The sequence below is a fragment of the Triticum urartu genome, chromosome 7A (genome assembly GCF_056163025.1).
Source record: "Triticum urartu cultivar PI428250 chromosome 7A, HENAU_Tu73, whole genome shotgun sequence".
In the NCBI taxonomy this organism is placed as follows: Eukaryota; Viridiplantae; Streptophyta; class Magnoliopsida; order Poales; family Poaceae; genus Triticum; species Triticum urartu.
The window spans coordinates 3291875-3314376 of record NC_141879.1 but is presented as its reverse complement, the minus strand read 5'-3'; the positions used below and the strand labels follow the sequence as shown (position 1 = coordinate 3314376).

Sequence of the window (22502 nt, the reverse complement as noted above, 5' to 3'; positions counted from 1 at the left end):
GCCTTGAAGGTATAACACCTGGGATAAGGGGGGCGCCCCATACCTTTGCGCTGATGTCTCGGTCCGGACTGCACCTCTTTTCTGCCCACGGGGCCCTGCGGCCCCTCATTGGCTTGTCGCCGTAGGTTCGGCCTCCCGTCTCAAAAACCTCCCCTGCAAAGCTCGGTTGTAATCAGGAAACTGAAAACACGAGAGGGCGGACCCCTATTCGGGGTACTGGGACTTCGATCTCAGTTACCTAGGAGGCCGGGATTAGCCCTGGGTAATCGGCCGTAATGGCCACCAAGGCGTTGTCCTTGCTCAATTGATGGAACACTCCATATATCAGCTCCACAGATAAGTTCGGATCCTCTAAAGAGGCCGGGTCGAGGGACCGTCCTGGGTCCTCGGGTTGTGGAGGAGGGCTGTTTATTTCTTTAACAGCCTGGCGCAGTTCCTGCGTTGAAGTCGTTAGACTGAATATTTAACAATGGGAATATAAAACGGATGGGCAAGTAAATGTAACCGCTTACCCAGCTTGGGGGATTGTACATAGAAAATCCACCCTGTGGGTTGACGCGGAGAAATTCCTCCTCTTCTCCCTTGTACAAAGCGGACAAGGTCTTTGTTAGAGCCGCAGCCGAATCCGGCCCCTTACGGCCGTAGCGGGTGGCGTCGTCCTCCCCGTTGAAGTCTCACATGGGGTGGCCTCTATACTGTAGCGGCTGCACCCCTCGCATGATGCATGCGGCCATGACCCCGATCATGGTCAGTCTGGAATGAGCTAACAATCTTATCCGGCCCATCAGGTAAAGGACGTCCTTGTCACTTTCCCTCTGAGGGCTCCGTGGACGCCAACTTAGGCGCTTCTTTAGTGGAGCACTGTCGAACTCAGGGAGGCCGGTCTGGACAGGATCCGGCAGCGGGACATCCTCTATGTAAAACCATTTCGAAGGCCAGTCCTCGGACGCCTTCTTTGGGGTTCCGAATAGATATCCGGTCCCGGCGATGCGCCACACTTCGGCTCCGCCCACTTGATATATTGACCCCTTCTGAGAACGGGGCACAAGGCAGAATAGCTCTTTCCATAGCCCGAAATGAGCCTCAACACCCAAAAACAGCTCGCAGAGGGCTACGAAGCCCGCGATATGCAATACGGAGGCGGCCGTAAGATTGTGTAGCTGGAGGCCATAGAACTCCAGGAGCCCCAGGAGAAACGGATGGATTGGAAATCGAGCCCTCTTATTAAATAAGGGACAAGGCATACCCGCTCTCCTTTGGAGGGATTAGGGGCACTCTTCGCTTGCTCTCCGCCGTTATCGATGGCAAGACCGGCTCGAACCGGGACCATATAGGCCGGGGGGAGAAATCCCTTGGTCTGGAGTGTCACTAGCTTGCTATGCGGGATGGAGCATCTCTCCCAATATCCAGGCTGAGGACTGGAAGGGCGAAAGGAGGAGTTGCGATGGCTGGCCATGGTGGAATGGACCTTTGTCGGATGCGCTCTGATGAAAACTCACGAAGGGGAGAAGGTGTGATTTGGATCTAAATCCTCGTCCCCTTAAATGGGCAGCTCATTTACGCGGCTAGGGGTGTGGATGTAAAAACACTCAGACTTTTCATATTCGTTTGACACGTGGGAGACGGCTATTATTGGGCGTAGAAGCCAAGGAGCGCAACATTTACAAGAAACCGGACTTTATTCAACAGGTACACGGAATTTGGAGGAGAACCCGGTTTGCAATGCCGGAGACAATCTGCGTGCCGGACTCATCGTCATTGAAGCCTGGTTCGGGGGCTACTGAGGGAGTCTTGGATTAGGGGGTGTTCGGGTAGCCGGACTATACCTTCAGCCGGACTCCTGGACTATGAAGATACAAGATTAAAGACTTCGTCCCGTGTCCGGAAGGGACTTTCCTTGGCGTGGAAGGCAAGCTTGGCGATACGGATATGTAGATCTCCTACCATTGTAACCGACTCTATGTAACCCTAACCCTCTCCGGTGTCTATATAAACCGGAGGGTTTTAGTCCGTAGGACAACATACAGAACAACAATCATACCATAGGCTAGCTTCTAGGGTTTAGCCTCTCCGATCTCGTGGTAGACCTACTCTTGTACTACCCATATCATCAATATTAATCAAGCAGGACGTAGGGTTTTACCTCCATCAAGAGGGCCCGAACCTGGGTAAAACTTCGTGTCCCTTGCCTCCTGTTACCATCCAGCCTAGACGCATAGTTCGGGACCCCTACCCGAGATCCGCCGGTTTTGACACCAACAGCTTCCATACCGATTCTCTTTCTAAAGTTAAGGCCACCAAATCCAAAGTGAAGCAGCGTACTGTTCCCTCGGCTACTTCCCTGGACTCTGCAGTTGCTTCCTCCCTGCAGATGATGAATGAAGAAATCCCTCCACCAACTGCCATCGCCACAATGCAAGCCATTGGCACAAATCTGTGTGCCATCCCGGAGGAGGAGCTCACTATTACTGCACTCACTAAAGATCCGGCGGGGACATCTTCCTCGACCTAAGCTCGGTTGCTTTCTCTATTTACTCGTTTAATGGTACTTTTGCAGTCGTGGAACGTTCTATGTTGGAATATTCGTGGTCTTAATTCAGACAAAAAACGCTTAGCACTTTGTAATGCGATCCAGTCTAGTGGGTGTGCGATTATCTGTCAACAAGAAACTAAAATGTCGACGTTTGATGCTACCACTCTCAAATCGCTCTGCCCTAAACGTTTTGATAGATATGCGTATATCCCGTCCGTTGGCGCGTCGGGGGGGGGGGGCTTGTCACGATTTGGAATAGTGCTCTTTTCACTGGTACGGTCACTTTTGAGGAGCAATTTGCATTAGGCATCAATTTCACTTCCACCCAAAATGCTCATAACTGGACTTTGGTTAATATTTACGGCCCATGTCAAGGGGAGCAGCGTAACGCTTACACTCAATGGTTGTTTGTCCTCTCCATCCCTTCTTCTGAAGATTGGCTTCTGCTGGGTGATTTCAACTACATTCGCTCTCCTGACAATCGTAATTTACCAGGAGGGAACACTCAGGATATGTTTACCTTCAATGATTTCATCCAAGAGCAAGAACTAACTGAACTTCCCATTAAAGGTTGCGCTTTCACTTGGTCTAATATGCAGCTTAATCCTCTGATCGAACAATTAGATTGGTTCTTCACCTTGCTCAATTGGACGACATCTTTTCTTAACACTATCAGTAACCCCATTGGGCCACCCAGTCTCTGACCATATACCCTGTTCTGTGGTCATCCAATCAAAGATCCCCAAGAGCAGAATTTTTAGATTTGAAACCTATTGGATTGCTCACCCAGGTTTCCTGCATGTTGTTGAGGAAGCTTGGAATAAGCCTCTTAGATTTGGCAAATATAACAATGCGACATCTATCCTCTGCCAAAAACTGAAAGCTGTCCGTTATGCCTTAACTCACTGGAGCAAAAATATTTCCCGCCTCAAGATTGCCATCGACAATTCCAACAAAGCCCTGCTTGAACTTGATGGTATTGAAGAGCGTCGCGCCCTCTCGGTTCCTGAACGTAACTTAAGAAACATTCTCAAAAAGCACCTCCTCTGACTACTTAGTTATCAAAAGGACTACCGGAAGAAGAGATGCACAATCCGTCGAATCAAGTTTGGAGATGAAAACTCAAATTTTTCCCAATTGGTAGCTATGAAAAGATTCAGAAGAAACTGCATTGCTACCTTAAAAACTGAACAAGGGACTGTTGTGGAGGATCATGCTGGCAAGGAAACTATTCTGTTCCAAGCCTTCAAACAAAGACTGGGTACATGCTCGGAACCAAACATGAAGCTTAACCTTTCATCTTTACTCAGACAGCAGGTTGATTTTGATAGCCTTACTACCCCATTCACACATGATGAGATTGATGCTGTGGCTAAGGAGATGCCCCCGGACAGAGCACCGGGCCCTGATGGCTTCAATGGCGCCTTCTTGAAAGCATGCTGGCCAATCATAAAAAACAATTTTTACAATCTGTGCAATGAATTTCATAGAGGGGATTTGAACCTTGAATGCTTAAACTATGGCTATATTACCTTGATCCCAAAGAACTCCTCACAAGAGACGGTCAATGACTTTCACCCGATCACTTTGTTAAATTGTTGCCTTAAATTGATCACAAAACTGCTGGCCAATCGCCTCCAAAAGATCATTTTGCAGATAGTCCACCGTAATCAGTACGGATTCTTACATGGACGATCTATACATGACTGTCTGGCGTGGGCTTTTGAATACATATACCAATGTCAATCTTCGCAATAGGAGATAATTTTGCTGAAGTTGGATTTCGCCAAAGCCTTTGACACTATCCAACATTCTGCTATGTTGCACATTATGAAAAAGTGGGTTTCAATGAAAAATGGCTTCAATGGATCCAATGTATCTTCACTTCTGGTAAATCTTCGGTCTCGCTAAATGGTACTCCAGGGAAATCTTTCCAATGCAAATGTGGTGTACGACAAGGTGACCCTCTATCGCCTCTGATCTTTGTCATCGCCGCGGATCTGCTCCAGTTATTCCCTTCGAAATAACCTCCTGGAACTACCCATCCGACGCAACACTAATGGAGACTACCCCGTTATCCAGTACGCGGACGACACGATCATCATCATGCCAGCCTGCACCCGCCAAACTTCCAAGATTAAGGAGATCCTTAAGGATTATGCCACGTCCATCGGACTCAAGATCAACTTCCATAAATCCACGATAGTTCCGATTAACACGCCTCCTGATAAATGCAAAGAACTGGCTGATTTGTTAGGTTCCTCTGTGGGTTCCATGCCATTCACGTACCTTGGCCTACCCCTAGGCACCACTCGGCCGTCGGTCAAAGATTTGGCTCCTCTTGTTTGCAAGGCAGAAAGAAACATCACGGCTGCTATGTCTTTAATGTTGTATGCGGGGAAACTTTCTCTCATGAAATCGATGATCACTTCTCTTATCATGTTCACAATGGGCACAATTCGTCTCCCACCAAAGATTGTAGCTCAACTTGACAAGATCAGAAGACACTGTCTATGGCAAAAACGGACTGACGATGGAATTAAGAGTAATTCTCTTGCTGCTTGGAATATGGTCTGCACGCCCAAGAAAAATGGTGGTATGGGTGTCATTAACCTCAGAATACAGAATGATGCCTTACTCCTCAAGTTTCTCCACAAGTTCTATAACAAGCACGATATCCCTTGGGTCCATCTAATCTGGGACTCTTATTACGGTGACACTATTCCACATGCTCATGACTCGTGTGGTTCCTTCTAGTGGAAAGATTTAACTCATCTAATGCCCACATATTGTGGTGTGACACGCATCAAAATTGGTAATGGATCTTCTGCCTTGTTCTGGAAAGATAATTGGAGTCAGTCCATCTATGCTGAAACATGCCCGAGGGCCTATTCTTATGCCATTTCTGAAGACATCTCTCGGTCAAACATCTCCTGACATCCACTGATCTGCATGAAACCTTCCACCTACCACTCTATATTCAAGCTCGTGACGAACTACGCTCCATCCAAGCTGAGGTGGCCGAAATCACACTTACGGAGGATCATGACACTTGGCAATGTGTGTGGGGAGACAATAACTTCAAAACATACTCATATTACAAATTTTATTTCAGGGATGTGATTGCCCATGAAGCTTTCGGTTGGCTATGGATAGCAAAATGTATTCCCAAGATTAAGACCTTTGGGTGGCTCCTACTCGTTGATCATCTCAACACCAGAAACATGCTCAAGAGGAGACACTAAAACATTGGAAACAATTTTGATTGCCTCTTGTGCGGCCAACATGTAGAAGAAACGGTGGAACACCTATTCTTTCATTGCACTTTCAGTCAGGAGTGCTGGAGATCTCTGGGTTTCACCTGGACCACACATCATGACAGACTCGATATGATCAAGCACCAAAAAACCATGCAGCCCCGAAAGATGTGGATGGATATCTTCTTGACGTCGGCCTGGAGCCTATGGAAGGAGCGCAACAACCATCACTTCAGAAAGATCAAGCCTTCGGTCACAGCCTGGAAACAGCGATTTAAGTTGGATTTTTCCAATCTTAGATATAGAGGGAAACCCTCCAAAGAGCATATTATTACTGATTTACTTGACTCCATACAATAGCTGCTTACTACCTCCTGGTAGCCTTGGGTGGTGCTAGAATACACAACATTGATTCCTAGCCATCTGCGGTGCCCCCTCCACAGTTTACGCCTCTAGTCATATTGTCGTAGTGCCTAGGCGAAGCCCTGCGCGGATCACTTCACCATCATCATCACCACGCCGTCGTGCTGATGAAACTCTCCCTCGACACTTTGCTAGATCAAGAGTTCGAGGGACGTCATCGAGCTGAATGTGTGCAGAACTCGGAGGTGCTATATGTTCGGTGCTTGATCGGTCGGAAATGAAAAGAAGTTCGACTACATCAACCACATTGTCAAAAGCTTCCGCTTTCGGTCTACGAGGGTATGTGGACACACTCTCCCCCTCTCGTTGCTATGCATCTCCTAGATAGAGCTTGCGTGATCGTAGGAATTTTTTTGAAATTGCATGCTACATTCCCCAACAATCATTTGTAATAAGAGCTGGTTTATTCTATGCCAAGCAGTGCCGTATTACAGAAGACCTGATCTCTGGGCTGGAATATGGGGTGTTCCAGTTCCTCTGAGCTGGGGTGCCACATTGATAAGAAGGAGGAATGACTTTTGAAAGTTGACTATGTGACCGGTGGATTGACCATAAGATTATAGGACACCTTCGAGCCAAAGGAATTTCAGATGGCAAGCCTCCACTACAAGAAGCATATCATCAACATAGTGAACGACGAAGAAATTTTTGTTCGAGATTGGGAGAGAGAGCTTGAGCAATTTCAGTTGACATGCATTGTTACTGATGGTTTGGGAGAGGTTAGACGGCAACAAAAAGGAGACATGAGAGAGGGACTCTTTGTCTGTCCCATGCCGAAATGAAATTTCTTTTGAAGGACACCGTTAAGACGCATAAAAGATGTATCAATGGAGGGAATGGAGTCAATCCATCCAATCCAACGCTTATTAAAGCCTAGATTCTCCAAAACCCTGATGATGGTGTTGTGCTCAATGATGTGGAAGGATTTCTCAAAATCAATTTTAAGCACAATATTTTCCATTTTTATTGCTGGGATTGGTGTAAAAATTCTAAACTTCCAAGGGAGGCGGCGGTCTTGATGGTCCCACCACTTATGAAACCATTATGATTTTGGTGAGTGAGTTGAAGAATGCTTCCCTTGGAATCTGCCGACAAGGATCATAGTGACGAGTTTAATGCCTAGAATTTACTCCCTCTGTTCCCTAATATAATACCTTGAAGCCATTTCAAAATATTGACTACATACACACTAAAATGAGTGAACATACATACTAAAATGTGTCTAGATACATATGAATCAAGAAAAAGTTAAAAGGTCTTATATTAGGGAACGGATGGAGTAGGTGTGAAACAAGATTATAATCGTTAATGAATTCAAGGGAGAAAGAGTTGGGAAGTCATCTTCTATTACATTCCAACATTTTTTCGAGAAAACCATCAGACCCAAGGGCACGATCAATTAGGATATCATGGATATTTTTGTTGATTTGTTCTCCAGTAGAAGGCGTGCTTTATATGTTGTGCCGGAAAAGATTTGGAAATCGCCCTTGCCTAGATGCTTAGTGGGATCCATGCCGGAATAAGACTAAAGGAGAGAATGCGCTTTAGTGGTTACGAAAGTAAGAAAACTTTGCTACAATTTCAAACGCACTTTCCAGTGAAGTGGTGAACTAGTGGTCTATAGATGTAGTCGCAATTGTGCTAAAAAATATATTAGATGTAGTAGTAATGAAACAACACAGGAATGATGCTTTTCCTTGGTTTTGATCACGTCTATCCAAAGTCAATTCTTGCTGATAAAATACAGAGACCATCGTGTCGATTGAGAAGGGATTTAGGTTAAATGAAAGGTAGTGGCGGAGGCAGGGGGCCTTCCCCTCTATTTATCGGCAAGGATCATAGTGACGAGCTTAGGGCTAGAATTTAGGAATGAAACAAAATTTTAAGCATTATTGAATTCTAGGGAGAATGAGCTTAGAAGTCATCTTTTACTACAATACAACATTTTCTGAGAAAAGGCCATGGAAGCCATCAGGCCCAGGGGCACGATCAATTAGGATATCGTGGATAACTTTGTCGATTTGTTCTCTAGTAGAAAGCGTTGGTAAAATAGAGAGACCCTCTTGGCGATTGAGAAGGGCATTTAGGTTCAAATGCATGGCAGGAGGGGTGGAAATCCACATTAATTTGCTCCTAATATACATGTGTGTAGTACAATTTTTCTTCTTCAGATTTTTGTTCTAATGGGCTCTCCCTAATATTCAAATTTAATTAATCCTGCCTCCAGCAAATACTTTATGGCCATTTTTTTTGTTCTGGGCCATAAATGTTGATCAAATTTCATCTTATGTAAGACAATTTTAAAATAGCAAGAAAAAATGGCCACAATTACACACACAAATTGCCTTCTTTATAACATATCACAAATGAGTATATTTTGCCCCTATTTTGTTTCTTTAGTTCTATTAAACCTTTAGAATACAAACATTTGTGAAAAGATAAATTCATATAGGTTTGTTTGTTTCACACTAGGTATGTGCCCATGCGTTGTCATGGGGGGCAAGTATTTATCAACATAAAAAGAGGACCATATGGGACAAATCTTGATGCAAAGCAAATAGAGAAAATAAGATTAGGTTTTGGTTATAAAATACTAGTCGTCAACCCGTGCACCCGCACGGGCTAGCACAATGTTTATTGCATGAGAAAGTTTATTTAAATTATTCATGTAGGAAAATAATAAATATGCATGCAAAATGTTTTTATTTATTAGACATAGACGATAGGAGTTAGATACCTCCATCCAATTAGATTGTATATGCGTTCAATATTGTTTGTACATGAAATCAAAATCCTATAAGTTTCATATAATTTTGTGGATGACCAAATCTCATACAATCGAGCTCCGTCGTCACTAAAAGAATGGATGGTTTCACATATCCCATATATATGGAATAGTAAATATATGTAAGATATATGTCCTATAACAGCAGAGAAATGTATGGGCTTTTATGTATAAACTAAGAATAAATTAATAGTTGTGACACCTAGATGAGAGAACCAAAGTATAACAGTTTCCTACAAATATACCCACTTTTTAAATCTGAATTTGAGGCAGAATTTTCATTATATATGATGAAAAGAAACTATAAATTGAAAGATTGAAGAAACCGCAGTTAGATGAACAAACAATTGAGCAGATCTTCTGACCCGTGAAAAATGTATGACATGGTCGAAGCAAGTTTTGAATAAAATAACCATACATGTACATATGAATCCTCTAGTGCCTGTATAGCCTACAACTATCAAAGTCTTTGCCAACTGCAGAATAAAATTACACAATCCCTCAAAAGAAGAAGCTACTATTCTTGAAGTGTGGCATCCAGCTTTGATTTAAAGGTATGTTTTATTGCTGTGTGACCTTTGCACCAGTAGGATATGCACGACCTACATCTTTATCGCTAATAACACATAAACATGTTCTTCCGATTTATGTAACTATTTATTCCAAAAATAAAGTGTGAAAATTCCTTTGTTAATACCATTTTTTTAGCAAAAGCCCATTGGCGTGTATTGTATGGATCATATTAGATAAATAAATAAACTAATTTTAAGTTTAATGTAGCAAACGCTAGAGAAAATATTTATCTAAAAAAAATCTGCCCAGTAGCCTATTTTTTCAACAACGGCCATACTCATTAGCCCAACCATACTTCTCGAGTGATCATGATTTATACATATTAATCTTTGTTGCTTCCGCTTGTCACTAAGGAGAATAAAAATTGGTGAAGTTGTACAATGGAATATGTAGGTGATTAGAGGTACTGTCCAACATATATGCAAGAACTGTACGTGTGTTCACCAGTAGATTAGTTGGCGTGTACTGCATTCATGAGTAGATTGAATCGCGGAGGCAAGGTTGGGTGATCGTCGTCACCATCGCTTTTGTTGTTTGGGCCTTTAGTCTACATCGAGTTTGTCTAAGACCGAGGACAGCATGCAGCCATGGTCTCGCCGTTGCTGCCCGCAGGTCCGCTGGCCAGTGTCTCGTCCCCCGCCCGGCCGCGCGTGTCGCCAGCGTGCAGTCCTGCATCACGTCCTTCCGCGCATCCACATCCCAGCCCGGTGTTACGGACCAGCGCGTCTAGTCCTGCTGGTATATACGTGCATCAACATCATCTAGTCTGAGACCTGCGTCAAGCTGCCATGCATGCCTGCAAGGGGATAAGCCATCATGTACTATCGGCTGGAGGCCATCCAGTCCGTGGTGTACATGTGCGTCAAAGCCATCCAGTCCAAGGACGGTTGTATGCATGGAACTTGAAAATTCAGGACATGGCGAGAAAAACGGCGCTAGGGTTTTCTCTACGAGCAGGAAAGGTTGAGCTAACGAATCTTCATTGCTTTGATGGAGCAGGAAAGGTTGAGCTAACGATTCTTCAAAGGAAGAATTTTTTTTATAGACATGGTAGAGTTCAACTGGCAATACGTACTGGCTTCATTTAGAATCCTTAAATAAAGATAAAAAGGTACACGTGGGACAACAGCCTTGGACTCCTAATTAAGGTATCTCATCCGACGGCTGTGTTTATGAAGATTTAACGTGGAGGCTCGATTGGTGCTTCCAATTAGTGTGTGTGTGTCTATATATATATATATATATATATATATATATATATATATATATATTATATATATATATATATATATATATATATAGTGTTACTATTCATCATCCAGGGTGCAGAATAAGTTATTCTTCACCCGAGGTAATCTTACGATCATTTCATAATTAAATTACGTTTGGAATTCAAATAGTTACATTCCTATTGATTCATTACGTAATATTTGATATAAGAAAATAAAAGTATAGGTCATAAGACAAGAAAATTTGCAGTTTATGTGTATTTAAGACTATGTTTTTACGTTTGTAATTTTACATAACATAAAATATTTTTTACGGCGATATTTTCTTACGGTCTCTTTTTGCGTCGGAAATAAGATAAAACTTACGGAACGTAAAATTATGGTGCATTGATGGTAAAATAGAGGGGGGGTGAAGAATAACTATTCCTCATCCAGGGTGAAGAAAATTTGCAGTTATATATATATATATATATATATATATATATATATATAGGAAAATGGTTGATTAACATTTTTTAATCTGATAAAATAGGTACGTGTCCATGATTATTATGCTTTATTGGGTTATCAAATATTTAAGAGATTGATTAACATTTATTTTCTAATTTATTGGGTTACCAAAGATGTCTAACCTGTACCAGGTTTTACCATAAGAAACAATTTATTTACATATCGTGAATTTATTGCCATACCATAGATTGATCTGGTTTATTGGTTTACCAAATATTGGTTTGATGAAAACCAACAGGGATGAAAAAACCAGAAAAATCTATGGGGGGTTGGAGGTTGGACGAAGGGGTGGTGGGGAGAAAACTGAGTGTAAGATAAAACCTCAGGTTATTTCTAAGTACTGTACTATATAGAAGAGAAGTAATAGAGATTGCAGTTGCAGGCATGCACACAGGTGAGTCATTTGTCTCTCTTTCTGAAGAAACAATACTTTTAGAGAATACAATCACCAAAATAACATAGAATTTCTTTGAACATAAAAATAACATAGCATTGACAACATATGAAAATACATTATTCTATTTATTCGGGCCAAAGATAGAATAATGTACGTACACATAGACAAGCATTGCTGAATTATTACACCTTGGTACCAGTTCCTATAACTACCTCCCTAAGAAGAATGTGTCCCAAAACTATCTCTGTAAAAAGAATGAGCACAAAACTATCAAAAAGGAAAGAAGAAATGCCAAAAGAGAAACTGAGAAAGGGCTAAGATCTAAGGTGCAACAGCCTTCTCCACAAATTTAGAGCTATGTATACTGTATTTGTGTGGTGTGGAGAAGAGTGGTCTACCTAGGCATGATTGACTATACATAAAAAAATGAAGATGTAACTACAAAAAATGTTTGCTTTTTTGTGTATATATGCACTGTCTATATGCAAAACGAATGGAAAAAAAGGAGAAAAAGAACGAAAAAATCGACCTAATCGCTTATGAATTTATGCTGCATCTGAGTGTAGTATGTGTTGGTGTTCATTGCTAGCCTTTGCGAATCTGCCCTTGACCCGCTTCCGCGTGTCCGCCCTCGCTTTGCGGGAGGCGTACATAATCTGCTTGCAGAACCTGCAAAATTCATCCAAATTGAAATTTAAAGTCAAACTTGCATCAGTTGCAAACAAAAAATAAACTTAGACTTGCATCAAATTTAAACTCAAGCTCGAACCAATTGCAAAAAAAAGACATCTGCATATAAAAGAGTTGTCAAATGAAAATAATAATTTAGACTTACTTTCTGTTCTTCTTCTTCTCGTTGTACCTTTGCTTGGCCCTGTCCCTTTCCTCTCGCTTCTTAGCAATGGTGCTTGGATCTTGCTGGTGATGAGCCGCCGCCGCTTGCTCATCTGTGGCCAGCATCTGCGATGGCTGGTTGGCGTCATGACAGCTGGTGCCGTTCTCCGGTGGTGGCTGTGGCGACATTAGGGGCATGGAAGGGCAGAAAGTAGGGAAGCCATCGAGGAGATAAGACAGATGGTGATCGTTGCCTCCCATGGATTGGAGAAGAGTGGTCGATGTCATGACCGGCTGGCATGACGAGGAGGATGGATTATAACATGAGTATGATGACGAGAGGAATTGGCAGATCGATGGTGGCAGCTGCTGCTGTTCCTGTGAAGAAATTAAACCAAGTTCACAATGTTATTGTGATCGTCGAATAATAACTGGGTTGCAAATAATTAATTGTGCTAATTAGCACTGCGATTGAATGAGTGAGTGAGTGGTCTGTATGTGTATATGTACCTCAAAAGGGAGTGAAGGCCCAGCTGAGTGATGACCAACAAATACTCCATTAGTATTCTCAAGCCCAGAAGTTGAGCAGGCATTGCTCCAATCATCACAGCCGAAGCTGCTGTTGCTGGTGCCTCTTTGATCTCCTACTATTGTTGTTGTTGTTCCACTCGCATCGCATATCTGAGGTCCATCCTCCATGAATGTATTGAGAGAGTGCACGACAAATTAACAGAATGAGTACTCATGCGCCATCCTAGTTAAGAAGTAAGAAAGAGATATTCAATCGGAATTAGCCTTCGATTCCTCGAGGCAGCGAAAGCTATCTTGGCAAGCATTGTTGGCTTTAATTGTGTGCTAGAAATGATGGAAGGTTTTTAGTTGATTCAATTATGTCTGTACAATTTTCTCAATTAGGGAAAGACATCATTTCTCCATCATATACTCCATTACTAAATGAAAGTTATTTTCAGATTCTTAAATTGGAAGATTGACAATTAGCCTCGACCCATTTGAAGTATGTAGCAGTCCCCTGTTCTCCTTGAAAAAGCTAGATTGCAGCTGCACATTTTTCATTCTCAAATGACTACATTTTGTAAAAAGGAAATCCTTCAGCTGTTTTTTTTTTTTGGTTTCTTCGCTCCCCCTTTTTGAAAAATAAAGTTTTTGGTTTCTTCAGGCTTCACTGATTCTGCAGCATATGTGTCTGCATTTTTATCTAGAATTTTTTTGGCTTTTCTGTGTGGTTTATACAGTGAAACCAACCAAGATATGCGTTGAATAGCGATTAGAAGATAATCTCAGTCATGTCAGCCAGACAAAGATCCAAGCTTGGCACCACAAAAATTGAGCAATCTTTCAGAGGAGAAGTGAAAATGCATGGTACCCTTCATTAATCATCGATCCACCATTACATGCATGTACCAGGTGATAGTAGATATTCATTTTTTTACATCACAGATAGCACACTCCCCACTCCATATATTGTCATCATTCTCACTCACTCACTTTGTATATATTGTGATGATTCCCTTGATCGATACATAGCAGCACTACCCACTGAATTTAGTCAGTGGATCACACACAAGAATGTATCACGCAATCAAACTGTCCACGTAAGAATTGGCACACAAGACAAGATCATCAGGGAGAGTGAGTGTGTCTCTCAATTGCATATATATACTGGAGCAAAAAAAAAAAGAAGTGAAATTTAGAAATAAAGATGTTGAGGTACCTGAACCTCCTGCATGATTTGGGGCAGCTTTTCAGCGAGCCAGGCGTCGAAGTCCTCCTGCGACGAGGGGGCCTCGACGGAGAGGATGCGGAGGATCTCGGCGGGCGAGGGGCACCCGGTGTACTCCTCCACGATGGAGCCGCCGCCCGGAGGGGCCAGGCGGTCGGCGCAGTCGCCGCAGAGCGTGGACCGGTTGCCGGCCATCTGGCAGCGGATCGCGGCGCGGGCGACGCCGCAGGCATCGCAGATCGGGGCGCGCGGGTGGAGGGACGTGACATCGTTGACGCCGTGCACGGCGCCGTCGCACTCGAGGCAGAGCCGCGCGCCGTCGGCGGAGCAGTAGACGACGGCGCGCTCGGTGCCGCAGTTGGTGCAGGCGGACGACGGGGGCTGCTGCTGCTGCTGCTGCTGCTGCTGCTGGTGGTGGTCTGCCATTACGGTGGCGCGTGAGGAGAGTCTTGATGGCACTCCACATTCATCTACCAGCAGCGCATCCGCAGTGCAGTTGGCAGGGGCGGCGGTGGCGAGTGGAGGGGCGGATTGGGCGGCGGCGCCGGCGAGAGGGGGAGTGGTGAAATAGGCGGCGGGGGAGTGAGGAGGAGAGGCCGGGAAGGTTCTTGGCGGTTGGTTGGTAACCGCCAAGTCCGATCGACAGGTAGCGTGCATGGAGTTCTCTCGAGACGTGCGTCCAGCAGCTTCCTTTCCAGCTGGAGTGGTAACCAACCGCCACTCCCGACGGACCCGTCCCAAGACGTGTCTAGACTTATTGTGTGAGATTTCTTTCTCTTTTCTCTTTTTGATTGATCCAAAGAAAAGGCTATGTCAAAAGATCAAGGATAAGTAGTGCAGATATTTTGGTTGGAGAGAAACGAAATCTCAAGTAGTGGAGTATGTTAATTTTAGTACAGAGTGTTGTGGAGTTTGGTTGGTGTCACATGTCACATGATTGAGTCGTCGGTCTTGTAATTAACAGTCCTATAAATAGAGGTGCTCCCTGCAAGGAGACAACTATCTCCACTTCTATATAAAGATCATGGATGAGTAGAAGAGATAAGTAGTGGCGACTTTTTGCGTGGAGAGAAAAGAAACCCCAAAATAGGCAATGTTAAGTCAACTAATTTTAGTAGAGTGCTTGTGGAGTTCTATTTGTGTCACATGTGGATCGTAGGTCTCATAAAAATATTACAAATAGAGGCACTCTCCAAGATCGGATCAAGACGGTTATTCATCACCCTTATCATGTTCGTTTGTTTTGGGTATTCGCACGTTAATCCCCACGTGGTCTGTCGGAATACGCATATTCGTGTTTTGCATACATGCATGTTTCTGGAAGTTTCCCTCATACTTGCATGTTTATGTATTTAGGTGGCAACAATGCAGTTTAGGATTTAGAACATGTGTGTAAAGAACTCGGGTTTAAAACTGGATTCGTAATGTATGACGGATCGGTGTGTAACAGAATATAAGAGAATAATAATGTAGAGTAAGCATGACAAATGTGTGTTTGTAGAATAAATGAGTATATTTTTTTATTAATAGTGTGCAAAGCACTTTGTTATGTTACGCATGGTGGTTTCGAGAGATAGGTTACAGTCAGAAGTGGAGGTGACATTTAGTGGACTTGTATATCTAAACATAAAAATAAACTGCTAGTAAACACTTACCAGAAAATAAAATTAGAATGTGAAAATACATTTATGAAAGTAGCAAAATGTAAGGGACTATATGTAGTGAAAACTATCTTAGACAAATTATAAGCGCTAATGGACGGCCACCGGATCCCTGAGAGCTCAGCCAGGTCTAGTGAAAGTTTCACATACCGATTTCAAAGAACTAATTTCACACATAAGTAACCAGCTTGACAAATCACCAGTTTCACATACTAAAATAGATTGAGTGAAATAACTAGCTTGAAACATTGAATTTAAACGTTTTTTAAATGTATCAAAGATTGGTCTTACTCTGAAAGTGTTGGTACCAGGAGCTCAATATATTTTAAAAAAATCGAAAATGAAACTACAGCTTAAAATATATGAATGATTGAAATAAAATCTCTTGGATTTCATTCATTTCATAAAACCATATTTCACACACTTAAAAGATTGTTTTCAATCATTTGAAAAAATACATTTCACTTATTTAAAAAAATATTTCAATCATTCTAAAAAGATTTCTTTCATTTCAAAAAACCGATTTCACTCCTTTATGTTGAAAGACATGTTTCAATTTTTTCCAAAAGATAATTTCACTCATTGCAAATAATTAATTTCAGTAATTTCAAGAGACTGGTGTATGTGAATTATAAATGAAACTAAATGAGTGAAAGAAGCATCAACAAAAAACACACTGAATCGGACTCCAGATCGACGTGCGTCCAACAACCTCCTTTCTAGTTGGAGTGGTAACCGCCACTCCCGACGGACCCATGCTTCCTTCCTCACGATCCCATGGACGTGCATGTTTCTCAATGAACCCCAAATTCTTGATTAGTTAAAAACGTGTGACAAGATTTTTCTAGACTTTGCGATGTTTCCTGTTCTTTTCTCTCTTTGAAAAAACACGCTATGTCAAAAGTGCAAAGATAAATAGTGGAGATATTTTGGTTGGAGAGAAAATAAATCTCAAGTAGTGGAGTATGTTAATTTTAGTACAAAGGGTTTTGGAGTTTGGTTAGTGTCACATGTCACGTGATTAATTCGTCGGTCTCTTCTACCAGTCCTATAATAAGGTGCTCCCTACAAGGAGACAACTATATCTAGTTCTATATAATTAAAGATCAAGGATGAGTAGTAGAGATAAGCGGTGGAGACATTTTGCAGGGAGAGAATAGAAATCCCAAAATAGGCAATGTTAAGTCAGCTGATTTTAGTAGAGTGCTTGTGGAGTTCTATTTGTGTCACATGTGGATCATAGGTCTCATAACAATCTTACAAATAGAGGCACTACCCAAGATCAGATCAAGTATCTCCGCTTATTTGTCACCCTTATCATGTTTGTTTGTTTGGGGTATTCGCATGTTAATACCCACGTGGTCTGTTGGAATACGCATATCCGTGTTTTGCATACATGTATGTTTCTGGATGTTTCCCTCATACTTGCACGTTCATGTATTTCGGCTACTATTAGATTAGGTGACTTAGTGGCAATAATGCAATTTAGGATTCGAAACAAGTGTGTGCAGAACCGGGGCTTAAAACTCAGTTCGTAATGTATTGTGGTGCTGAACAAAGTGTATGACATATCGAGGTTTGAGGTGTGTGATACGCCTGCAACATATCTACAATTTTGATTGTTTGATGCTATTATATTATCATTTTTGTATGCTTTATATGCCATTATATATTATTTATGTGGACTAACCTATTAACTTTGGAGATTTCTATTTTTGTTTCCCTCCTTCCTTAGTTGTGCTTAGTTTTGCCCCGCCAATCTAACTTTGCTGACCTTCCCCCTCCTCTACTTGTCTACGCCCCACAAAAGGCCAAACGGTGCCTTGCTGCTGGGTCAAAGTTGTTGAACATTACTTCACCCGATGCTGAAGCATGGGACATACCTTAAATGCTGACATGTGGGACTGGTTAGTTGATGGATGCGTCATATGTTTGAAAAAAGGGGAATGAAATATCTCTGTCTCTCTCATTTCTCATCCCCCACGGCCTGAGCAGCCCACCTGCACCACCCACTTCCCACCCCCAATCCAGCGGCTGCCGTCGGTGATGACGACGCCGTTGGAGGTGTTCTCCACTGGTGACGATGTCTTTCTGGAGAAGTGCAAGGAGATCTACTCCTGGTTTCCAAGTACGAAAGCTCTGGCGGAGCATGTGTTGCAATTTTGGATAGACACGAGGCCGGTCGAGATCCCACGGATAATTCCAGATCGAGTAAATGGGCTGACTTGTATCAGGGTTTTTGTCTGGGCAATGTGTGAGGCAATGGAGTCGTCGGATCCCCGTCAGCGAGCTCGATGGTATTCATACGAGTCTCGACGCAACCCGTCGGATCCAGAGGTCAAACGAGAACTCGCAGCTCTTCCGGGGGTGAGATACGTGCAGCCTCCTCCTGGTATGTTTCTACACACAATTATGCCTGATAATGTGGAGGAGTTCATGAGGACCATCGTAAGGCCTACGCCCGAAGACGAACAAATGGTGGAGTAGGACGAGGATTGGTTGTCAAAGCCTGCTCCGACTGCCGACGAGCAGATGGTGCAGGAGTATGAGTATGTAGAGGAGGATAGGTATCCGTACGTCGTAAAGCCTATGAGCGAAGCCGGCGATGTTTTAGTGGTTATCATGTACAAAGCAAAGTTGGAGGATGAGTGGTCGCCTATAGTTGTGTAATTGGAGTTGTCATGTACTGAAATCTAATTTATTTATTTATCGTTGTACTAAAGTTTGCTATCTTCATCGTTGATGTTCCAATGTTGTTGATCCGAGATGTGTATGCTACCTTATGTGTTGGATGCTACCTTATCTACTAATGTTTGTTTTGTTTATCGTTGATTTCTTCCAATGTTATGGATACGAGATGTGTTTGCAACCTTATGTACCGAAATTTCTCATCCTTCCTTCACAAGAAATGAGAGAAAGATCTTTTTTACCCAACCCATGGTCCGCTGAGATAGACCATTTCGTGATTTTTTATTTAAGTTTATGGTATTGCCAGTTTATAAGTTTTCCCACAAGCTAGTGCACATAAAACGCCCCCATGCCAAAGAATTTCAATTTTTGAGCATCTTTTCTTTCTCGGTAATTTCTTTTAGATTGTTGTAAAAAATGCATGGATGAGTAATCATATAAAATGGTTGGGAACTTGACATTTTTATTTGTATAGAATTCCTACATTCCAAATGTGCAAGCTAAAAATGATTTTTCAGAATATATAATATTATTTATTGCACCTGCTTCACAAAAAGAGTCAAGCATGGCACTAGAAAAAGGGAAAATAAATTTGTATGTACCAAATATTCAATCCTTTTTTGGAATGATTGATCACAATGGCAACACCCTTATTAGTTCCAAAAATGGGCATGATCATCTTGGTTGAAAGTCATTGATCTTCATATGAGATAGGTTAGTTTGTGAATTTTTTTTCAAGTTTATGGTATTGTCAGTTTATCATTTTTCCCAAAAGCCATTGCACATAATAGGCCTCCGTTCAAAAGGATTTCAAATTTTGAGCCTTTTTGCGTTTTCTGTAATTTCTTTCAAAGTTTTTTCAAAATTGCACGGATAACTAATCATATAATTTTTTGGGAATTTGAGATTTCTTTGTGGATATCTACATTCGTAATGGGGAAAGTGAAAATGATTTTTCAGAATTTATTGGACCAAACTAGCGCACAATTGCAGTTCAAATTTGAATTACTTGATGTAAATCGACATAATTCAATAAGTCAATGAAATATGGTAATATCGCTCTGAAATTCATGAAAAATTGATAGTCAGAATCACATGTGGTATATTTTAGGTGAAAAATGTAAGGGCACAATTTACAATATTAGTTATGGCACTTGCTTAAAAAGAGTCATGTATAAAACTAGAAAAATGGAAAATTAACTTTTTATTTATGGTATTGTCAGTTTGTCATTTTCCCCACATGCCATTGAACATAAAAGGCCTCCATGCAAAAGTATTTCATGTTTTGAGCCTTTTTTTCATTTTCTCTATTTTTTCATACATTGATGTCAAAATTGCATGGATGACCGATCATATAAAATGGTTGGAAATTTGAGCTTTCTTTGTGGATATTGGCTAAATTCCTAATGTGGAAGCGGAAAATGATTTTGCAGAATTTATAGGACCAAACTAGAGCACACTTGCAATTCAAATTTGAATTACTTGATGTAAATCGCCAGAGATTAAAAAAATCAATGAAATATGGCAATATCACTCTGAAATCCCCTGGGCGCGCTCCCTGCCTCGTGGACAGCCTGGAGGTCCACCGATGTACTTCTTCCTCCCATATATACCCATATACCCTAAAAACTTCGAGGAGCACAATAGATTGGGAGTTCCGCCGCCAGAAGCCTCCGTAGCCACCGAAAACCAATCTAGACCCGTTCCGGCACCCTGCCGGAGGGGGAATCCCTCTCCGGTGGCCATCTTCATCATCCCGGCGCTCTCCATGACGAGGAGGGAGTAGTCCACCCTCAGGGCTGAGGGTATGTACCAGTAGCTATGTGTTTGATCTCTCTCTCTCTCTCGTGTTCTTGAGGTGGTACGATCTTGATGTATCGTGAGCTTTGCTATTATATTTGGATCTTATGATGTTTCTTCCCCTCTACTCTCTTGTAATGGATTGAGTTTTCCCTTTGAAGTTATCTTATCGGATTGAGTCTTTAAGGATTTTAGAACACTTGATGTATGTCTTGCGTGGGATACCCGTGGTGACAATGGGGTATTCTATTGATCCACTTGATGTACATTTTGGTGATCAACTTGCGGGTTCCGGTCATGAACCTATGCATAGGGGTGGCAGACGTTTTCGTCTTGACTCTCCAGTAGAAACTTTGGGGGCACTCTTTGAAGTTCTTTGTGTTGGTTGAATAGATGAATCTGAGATTGTGTGATGCTTATTGTATAATCATACCCACGGATACTTGAGGTGATATTGGAGTATCTAGGTGACATTAGGGTTTTGATTGATTTGTGTCTTAAGGTGTTATTCTAGTACGAACTCTATGATAGATTGAACGGAAAGAATAGCTTCATGTTATTTTATTACGAACTCTTGAATAGATTGATCCGAAAGAATAACTTTGAGGTGGTTTCGTACCCTACAGTAATCTCTTTGTTTGTTCTCCGCTATTAGTGGCTTTGGAGTGACTCTTTGTTGCATGTTGAGGGATAGTTATATGATCCAATTATGTTATTATTGTAGAGAGACCTTGCACTAGTGATATTATGAACCCTAGGCCTTGTTTCAACGCATTGCAATACCGTTTGTGCTCACTTTTATATTTCTTACCTTGCTGTTTTTATATTTTCAGATTACAAAAACCTTTATCTACCATCCATATACCACTTGTATCACCATCTCTTCGCCAAACTAGTGCACCTATACAATTTACCATTGCATTGGGTGTGTTGGGGACACAAGAGACTCTTTGTTATTTGGTTGCAGGGTTGCTTGAGAGAGACCATCTTCATCCTACGCCTCCTACGGATTTATAAACCTTAGGTCATCCACTTGAGGGAAATTTGCTACTGTCCTACAAACCTCTGCACTTGGAGGCCCAAAAACGTCTACAAGAAGAAGGTTGTGTAGTAGACATCAAGCTCTTTTCTGGCGCCGTTGCCGGGGAGGTTAGCGCTTGAAGGTATATCTTGAGATCTTGCAATCCAATCTTTTTGTTTCTTGTTTTAGCACTAGTTTAGTTTATAAAAGAAAACTAAAAAATATGGAATTGAGTTTGCCTCATACGCTTCATCTTTTTAATATCTTTCGTGAGTATGATGGAAAGGAAAATTGTGCCAAAGTGTTAGAAGAAGAATGCATTAAGATGCTTGGCACTAAATCTTTGGATGATGAGCATGATTGCAATGTTGTTAGTATGAACTCCTTGAATATCCATAGTACTAATGATGATTGCACTAGTTATGATGAAAATGTCTCCTATAATCATGTCAATTTTTGTGGAGTGCATAGAGTTTGCAAATACACACCAATTAGGGAAGATAGATTTTGCAAGAGGCATAAGTACTTAGAAACTAAATGGTTGCAAGAAAGGCTAGATGTTTGTGCTGAAAATTTAAATTTTCTTAGCCGTACTTGTGAACTAAAGTGCTCATTTAACCATCGGATGCAAATTGTTCCATGATCTAATCGTTTCCAAAAATTGTGATGACTTGATTTCCCTTGCACATCATAATGAACTTAGTTTGCTTATGGGTTATGAAGAAATGAAACGTATAACTAACTATCTTCCAGTATTTGCCCGTGATAAACTTCTTGATTTTGATCTAGAGGAAATTTATATGTATTGTGCGGTGAATTGTATTGAAAATCCTTATATTGCCAATTACATAAAGAAAAGAAAACAAATAGAAGATGAAGAGAATACTAATGAAAGGGAAGAGACTTCCCAATATCATCCTATTATTTCTTATGATGAATCAGGTAATGAGGAGGAGCCTTCTATTCAACCAATCTCATTAATAAGGAGCTCCAAAAAGAGGGTTGAACCCACACATGATGTGAAGAAGAAAAAGAAAAGACGGAGAAGCA

General features: G+C 41.8%; 1 protein-coding gene across 2 annotated transcripts; it reads right to left on the bottom strand.

Annotated features, from left to right (window-relative positions):
• Positions 1 to 12173: 12173 nt before the first annotated feature.
• On the bottom strand, positions 12174 to 14939 carry LOC125523112 (putative zinc finger protein CONSTANS-LIKE 11). Of its 2 annotated transcripts, none has more exons than XM_087536109.1 (4): positions 14274 to 14939; positions 13052 to 13234; positions 12543 to 12919; positions 12174 to 12376 (listed from the first exon to the last, which is right to left on the bottom strand). In XM_087536109.1, exons 1-4 carry the CDS (start codon positions 14937 to 14939, stop codon positions 12253 to 12255), a joined length of 1350 nt encoding a protein of 449 aa, XP_087392235.1. In that variant the 3' UTR covers positions 12174 to 12252. The 2 variants fall into 2 exon arrangements, with proteins under 2 accessions (XP_087392235.1, XP_087392236.1); XM_087536110.1 differs by having other exon boundaries at positions 12543 to 12913; positions 14274 to 14812.
• Positions 14940 to 22502: the final 7563 nt, after the last annotated feature.